This window comes from Gavialis gangeticus, unplaced genomic scaffold, assembly GCF_001723915.1.
Source record: "Gavialis gangeticus isolate Ggan-Ray unplaced genomic scaffold, GavGan_comp1, whole genome shotgun sequence".
Taxonomy (NCBI): domain Eukaryota; kingdom Metazoa; phylum Chordata; order Crocodylia; family Gavialidae; genus Gavialis; species Gavialis gangeticus.
Window position 1 is genome coordinate 25,427,919 of NW_017729026.1, and position 6,880 is coordinate 25,434,798.

General features: G+C 39.2%; 2 protein-coding genes across 5 annotated transcripts in view; one reads left to right on the forward strand and one right to left on the reverse strand.

Moving 5' to 3' along the window:
- Nucleotides 1-2,191, forward strand: part of TUBE1 (tubulin epsilon 1) — a 43,530-nt gene extending 41,339 nt beyond the window's left edge. For all 3 annotated transcript variants that reach the window (XM_019520070.1, XM_019520072.1, XM_019520071.1), the window contains one exon: nt 1,088-2,191. In XM_019520070.1, the coding sequence (XP_019375615.1) occupies nt 1,088-1,246 (159 nt within the window). In that variant the 3' untranslated portion in view covers nt 1,247-2,191. The remainder of the gene's footprint in view (nt 1-1,087) is intronic.
- Nucleotides 2,192-2,919: 728 nt separating this feature from the next.
- The window catches only part of WISP3 (WNT1 inducible signaling pathway protein 3), a 17,293-nt gene continuing 13,332 nt past the window's right edge, over nt 2,920-6,880 (reverse strand). The window contains exons 4-5 of one of the 2 annotated variants that reach the window (XM_019520074.1): nt 4,014-4,207; nt 2,920-3,623 (exon numbers count right to left, since the gene is read on the reverse strand). In XM_019520074.1, the coding sequence (XP_019375619.1) occupies nt 3,339-3,623; nt 4,014-4,207 (479 nt within the window). In that variant the 3' untranslated portion in view covers nt 2,920-3,338. Of the gene's footprint in view, nt 3,624-4,013; nt 4,208-4,890; nt 5,977-6,880 lie in introns of those variants that run through there. The other variant, XR_002097924.1, reaches the window with a different exon arrangement.

Below are 6,880 nucleotides of genomic sequence, written 5' to 3' on the forward strand. Positions count from 1 at the left end.
TAGAATCTTCGGATTCAGATTTGCCCAAATTGAATCCGGGACAGTGATCTGAATCAATGGATTGAATCGCCGTCCCCGATTTGGGCCGAATCCGAGTCCAAATTGAATAGGGCCCGTTTTGCACAGCCCCACTAGCCAGCCTTACCACACAGTAATAATGGCCTGTCAGCCTGATGTGCCAACTGAATGCAACCTCTAAAAGAAGGTTGGCCTATAAAAAGAATAGAGATTTAAAACTGCTTTAACCCATCTTTGTGCCTTCTAAATATTAGGCTGCTCCAGAGACCAGAATGGCCCCTAGTTTAATTTGGACAAGCCCTCAGATTTGCCACGGTCTGATAGCAGTCTACTCAGGTTGCACTGTAAACTGTAGCATGGTCCAGAGTTTCTACAGCATACAGCACTGCTGCTCAGATGCCAGGACCTCTTCCCTGCAAGATTTTTGAAAATGTATGTTATAAGCAAACTTCCACTTCAAATGCAGCCAACAGTCCTTCAAAACTAAGGAGTAAATATATGCTGCATGCCGAACAAGTGGCAATTAGTAGAGAAGCCCTACAAACTGGTAATTACAGTAATAAAACATTGTGGACTCAATGGTATTTATAAGTTAGCCATTATTACCTTACTGCTTTACATCCTTGAACCAGATGAGAAAAGGTCTGTTCCAGAAGTGACACAAGACTTTTAACTAATGCATTGGTGAATCTCTTTGCTACATCACAGCACAAAAGAAGCAAACCTCCTTACTTATCTTTATTTATGTGATAAATTATTATCTTGGGGGATGAGGTGTACCTGGCAGAAATGTGTGACCATTTGTTCAAGTATCCACCAAAAGAGGCAGAATATGTAATGTCCACTGCATGTGAAAAAAGGGATATCAGCTGTGGTCCCTTAGAGAATTGCCACACAAAGTTGCTAAGTAGCATTTTAGCAAAGAATACAAGTGAAGGTGGTCCATGTATCTATTTTTTAGTGCTTCCTGTTTCCCCTTTAGGACAGCCTTCATAATTCAAATTGAGCTAAGTGAATTAACTTGTGCATACAGAAAAGAATATGGTTTAGTTTATTTTTATTGTTACAGGCTCACCTTCACCACTACCTGCATGTTGATGGGATGGAACAGAGCTGTTTCTCAGAAGCTGTATCATCTCTGACTGACCTAATAGAGGAGTATAACCAGCTAGATGTTAGCAAAGGTGGGCCTAGAACAGATCCCCCAAGACTGAAGATAGCCATATAAGGATTTGGTGTATTTTGGAACACCAAATCACCTAGGTTCACTGGATGGCTTAGAACCAGTGAAGGGCTCCAGAATGACCCTGGCTTTGAGCTGACTGGCATTGTCACATGTTATGATTGGTTCAACCTGTGGGAAAGAATCACAGACACATTGCACTCTAGCATTCAGTTATGGAATATTAAATTGGAGAGCTCATATCCCTCTAGCTGTGGAGTGAATAAAGACCATGATAGAGAGACTGAGGAGGATTATAGCAGCCCAAAGTGTAGCTGAACTTCTTAGACCGTAAGTTCAACTAATGAAGTACAAGCTCTAATTCGCTACATTAGACAACTGTGGGATATTTTTCCTAATATTTTTCCAAGTTACCTGAGAAGACGCAAAAACATATATGCCCCTCCCAAACATAAAAGCAAGCATCTAGAGAGTCTTGTCAATTTAAACTTTGCAGGATACTGGGAGTTATTCCAAAATATTAATCTAAATTGTGTCACTTAAGAGGGAAACAGAGAAAGCAGAGCACTACAGGATTCTGGAGGACATATGGGATGCTTCCAAAATAGTACCTCTTTTAAAGAGGTATTTTGGAGTGGTTTAGCCAGTTTTGGAGAGTTGCAAAGCTCATGGATCTTTGCATAGCTGGCCCTTTGAAACCTTTCAAAGGCATCTGAAACCTTTCAATTGTTACTCCTGTCCACACTCTAGGTTACACTGGTGCTAATGAATGCACTTCATCAGGGTCATGTAGAATATCACTTTTTGCTGTAACTGATAGTAGCACTGACAGCTTTTTTTGAAGAATGAAGATTACGTTCTTGAGAAACTTTTATTTTAATTGTGTTCTTATGTATATAATTATTGGATTGAAGAGACTTGTGTATTTGTAAACACTTGCCTTTATTTTTATAAAATAAAATATATAACTATTTTGAGTTTATCCACAAAGCCTGACTCTGTCTTAAAGCTGCTGTAAACTGCCACAGTTCAGACTGGAGTAATGGCATTTTAAATGTAAGTGTCAGTATAATTAGACACAATAGCATAAGCTCTAATTTTCAATGTCTGAGGCCAGAAATATCCAAGAAAATTAGATGAAGTAAATTTTTGACACAGTTCTTGGAGGGAGAGAGAGAAGAAGCATTCTGAAATGAGTTGTTCCAGTGAAATAACTTACCAGATCTATTATTTATAGATACTTTTGGTGTGAAGTGCACAGGTAAGTCTGGCCTTACTGAAATCTGTAGGAGTTTGCTGTTGACTTCAGTGGAGCAAGAACTTGACCACAGTTCCAATCCCCAAGAATTTACAATATAGGATAAATAAGACACAAAACAAAAGGAACAGATGAAAAGGCAAGAGCATTATATAAAGACATGGGATTACTTTTCATTTTCTGTATTTTAGTGGGAGTTTTAAGTTTGTTTTAGTAAAAGCTTAGACAAATTGTTCTTTGAGGAGATGAATTAGGTGATCCTTGTCTTGACAAATATATTTTTATTTGTGCCTTTGTAAATGTGTCATTTATTCACAACAGTGGGGAGAGGAGAACTCTTGGACAGAGCAATTCAATTAAAATTCATTTTTGCATTTGAAACAGTACTAGGATATATATATCTAATATATATATATATAGTGTGTGTGTGTGTGTATATAAAACATTGCTAGCAAAAAACACTGTAAAAATATCTGTCTTGTGAATCCAGAATGAAAAAGAATTGTTGCAACAAGTTAAAATTCCTTTTTCTAGTAGGTTACTTGGCTGTTTCTTTAATTTAAACTTACACATTCTTTTAGCCATGGAGCAAGACACCTGATTATATGAGCTTTTTCTGTTTTCTGTATTAAACAGCTCAATGTAGCACTCCTTTCTGCATAAGAAAATGACAAAAAGATACCACTCTATAATGGTTTCAGTGTTGGATACATTTAAGTCTTTTTAATGCCTGGCTTTACGTATATGTTTCCAAATAACCCTTAGCAAAAGAATGATGAACAGTTCAAAAGTTAGTTTTAGTGGAAAGGTTGCCCCTTTAGCTAACACTCCAAGCTGTGACTGTGCTTCCAACTTTGCAGTACGGTGCTGTGGTGTAACTTACTGTAAAAGCTTGAGTTCAGAAAATATATCTCCTGGATCACTGCACATCCTCTGACAAACACAGGATGTGATCCACATCATCTTCCACATAAAGGAACCTTCATTAGGGCAATCAAACTGTACAGTGATCATCTTGGACTTGTTAGGTGTGCAACATCTCTTGTCCAGGCACACACCACAGAAAGTAAGTCTGTAGCTTTGTGTGCTTGAGCATCCAGAAAAGGCTAGCTTCTCTGCTTTGGAAAGCTGGAATGTTGGTTGACAGGTTTCTCCTCTTGGAATCTTAAAATGTAAAACCAAAATTTAAATTTTCATGTGCAAAAAAAATCAAAAGATGCTAGAACAAAGGCTGCTAGTGTGGGGTGATCATACAGTCCTGGTACAGCTAGCTGTTTAAAAACAAATAGTTTCTTTGAATACTACCTATCCCCTAGAAGCACTCTTATTTGTCTTTGTAAGTCAGAAGACTGAACATTATGCATATGCATGTGTGTTGCCAATATAATTTAGCAGGACAGCACTAATGATCCTCAGATTTTAGGTGTAACTTATTATTTTACTTAAATTACACTTCTGCAGCTCACTGCTATAGGCTAAAGACAAGTTTGATCTTGTATTTCAGGAAGGCTTATACAGGAGAGAGGAAGGATGGTGTTTTGCATTAGAAATTACCTTTACAGTTTTCAGTATATTGGTCTGACAAGGTTGAATGAAACACAGCCTGTCTTCTTTTCTCATTTCACATTTACTGTTTTCGTTGGTCACTCTATTGGAGATGCCTATACCACAGGTTTTAGAACAAGGGGTCCAAGGAGTTGCCTGTATTAAGCACTTCTTCTTTAAAACAAGTGGTAGACTCTTGTAAGCTGAAAGAGCAACATATTATGCATGTGATGATACAAGATACATGCAGAATTCTAGCTTTAAAAAGCATCAATTAAAAACAATAATTAGCACTTGTTTTCTATTTGGGTAGTGGTTTGTTCATTTGTTTGTTTGATTGTTTGTTTTGATAGGTAAATCTAAATGGTGAAGCTGAAAGGTGCAAGGCTTCCAAAAAGATATTTGGACCCTAAATTTTTATTTAACAAATAAGCAGAAATAAAGCATCTAAATCATCTAGTTTTAGACATTTCAGCCGACACTTGATATATTATAGGACCTTCCAGGTTAAGGTTATAAGAACCGACAATCCTTTATATATATATATATATATATATATAATGTCCACAAGAGTGGCAAACACATTTACAAAATACAAGAATACAAGCCAGCTAAAGCTGTGAAAATTGAATTTAAATCTACCTTGGTTAATTTGGCATAGTTTGGGGAGGTGGATTGGTCCTACTAGCTCCCTCCATAAAAAACATCACTTCCAGTTATCCGCTGCTAATAAATGTCATTCTTTACTTAATGTGAGGACTAATAGAGAAAGCCTTAAAATTAAAATTTAGTGTGCCAAATGTAGACATAGTCTCCAGGATGAGTGGCTGACAGGATTTGAAATCTGACGTATAAGTAACAGGCAATAGCAGAATTATGAGGATACCTGGAAGGTAAACAGCAGTTTAAAGCTCTCATTGCAGGAAGCAGGTTAAAAGCCTGGCACAGATCTGCAATAAATAAAGGGAAGTTACATAGTTGCTCATATTTAGTACATTTTTAAATATGATTGAGAAGCTGTCTTATTGTGGGAATTAGCTAAACAGAATTTTTAAAAGGAAATCTGAAAGTGGTTAAAATAAAGCTTAGCATTTGTTATCAGCACTAACAGAAAAGAAAAAAGTATTAAAACATTGTGCAGACAGGCAGTCAAGTTAAAGCAAGTTAACAGGAGATAGAGACTTACCACAGAACAACTGCTGCACAGTAACTGTTTATGTGCCAACAGTTACCTGGAAGGTAAGGCAGGCTGAAGCAGGGACGAGATGCCTAATTTTAGTTTTCATTAATTGTGAGCACATAAACAGTTACCACCTGTCAGCTGTTCCATGGGATGTTTCTGCCCAATGTTAACTCATATTTACTCGATCCTTTGTCTGTATGCTAGATTTAACAAGCTGTGGCATGACTGCATGCAAGCCACGCATACACTGTACTTCATTTGTAGTCTACTTTAGAATAAGTTAAGGGGAGTACATCATTTTGAAACCATCTTTCAAGGTTTTTCTGAGAAAAGGGAAATAAGTTCTACAAACAATTTCTGCTGCTGTTGTTTTCGCCTGTTCCCTGATACTCATTCTCCATGTTGTCTCAATTTTATTTGTGGATTTCTTCAATCTCAGTCTGCGCTTTTAAGCGCCATGTATACTTCGAGTTCTATAGAAGTAATAAGACATGCACATCATATAGCCCTTAACCAGTAAGAAGTACTTGCTCTGAAGTTCTCACTCCCACGTTGAAGTGTGGCTGGAGGATTTTGTTCAATTTGAAGTAGCTGAAGATTTTTGCCTTGGGGCCAAGGCATTATATTTGTGTCATTTTCTATTTATTCCAGCCCAGAAAGCAAAGCTATGGGAACAATAGCCAAGTCTTTAAAATGGTGGTGACTATTGAGCAAGTTTGATTATTAAACTTCCATTTTGAGCCCACCAGTCAACAGATATTAGTGATTATCAGGTTTTTTCTTTTTAAAAATCACAAATTCGCTGATTAAAAACTGCAAATTCTATGATTAAAAAATCCAAGATCCATGTTTTTCCACAATTAAAATGAAACACCACTCTATATATAGGCATCAGTTAACCCTAATGTTTTATTAATATATTTACAATTTTAAAGCAATTTGGAAGCCTACCAGTGCCTCAATCTTTATAATAAAATACATTCTAAACATCTGTAAATCTTGGCATTTGATTTTTGGTTTTTTATCATGGAAAATCAGAACTCCCCCTTCACTCACCAGGATGTGGGTCCAGCTGCAGCTTTGTAGCACTGAACAGCCTTGATATGCCAGTGCCCTGCCTCTGCCCATGCCATTGCCCCTCACTCCCAAGGCACAGCCCCCTCCCTGGCCCTGCCAGTGTCCCTCATTCCTGGCTCACAGCCCTCACAGTCCTGCTGGTGCCCCTCAGTCCCGACCCACTGCCCCCTATTCCTCTATGCATGAGGAAGGGAGTGGGTGTGTGGAGAAGGTGGGGGCACAGGCGATGCAGTGGGGAGCACATGTCCCCCAAGATTTCTGCACCCACGGCGGGGCACGGGACTGCAGCTGGGCCAGACCAGTTCTGGACAGGAGCCACTTCCGTGGCCCAGCTCCCTCCATGGATCCAGTGCTGAAGGGAGCACTGCACTGCAGTGGTAAGGCACAGCAGTGGCACTGGCAGTAGTGTGGAGATGTGCCCCTGCTACTGCCAGGTAGGCAGGGGGTGCCATGCCATGGTAGCAATGGCAGCACGGTGCTCCCTTCTGTGCTGGGTTCCCCCACTAAGCTGCAGTAACTGCTCCTGGCCAGAGCTCATCCAGCCCCGCTACAGCCCCATGTCCCACTGGGTACAGAAATCTCAGGGGCGTATGCCCCCCCCCCCGGTGCATGGCCT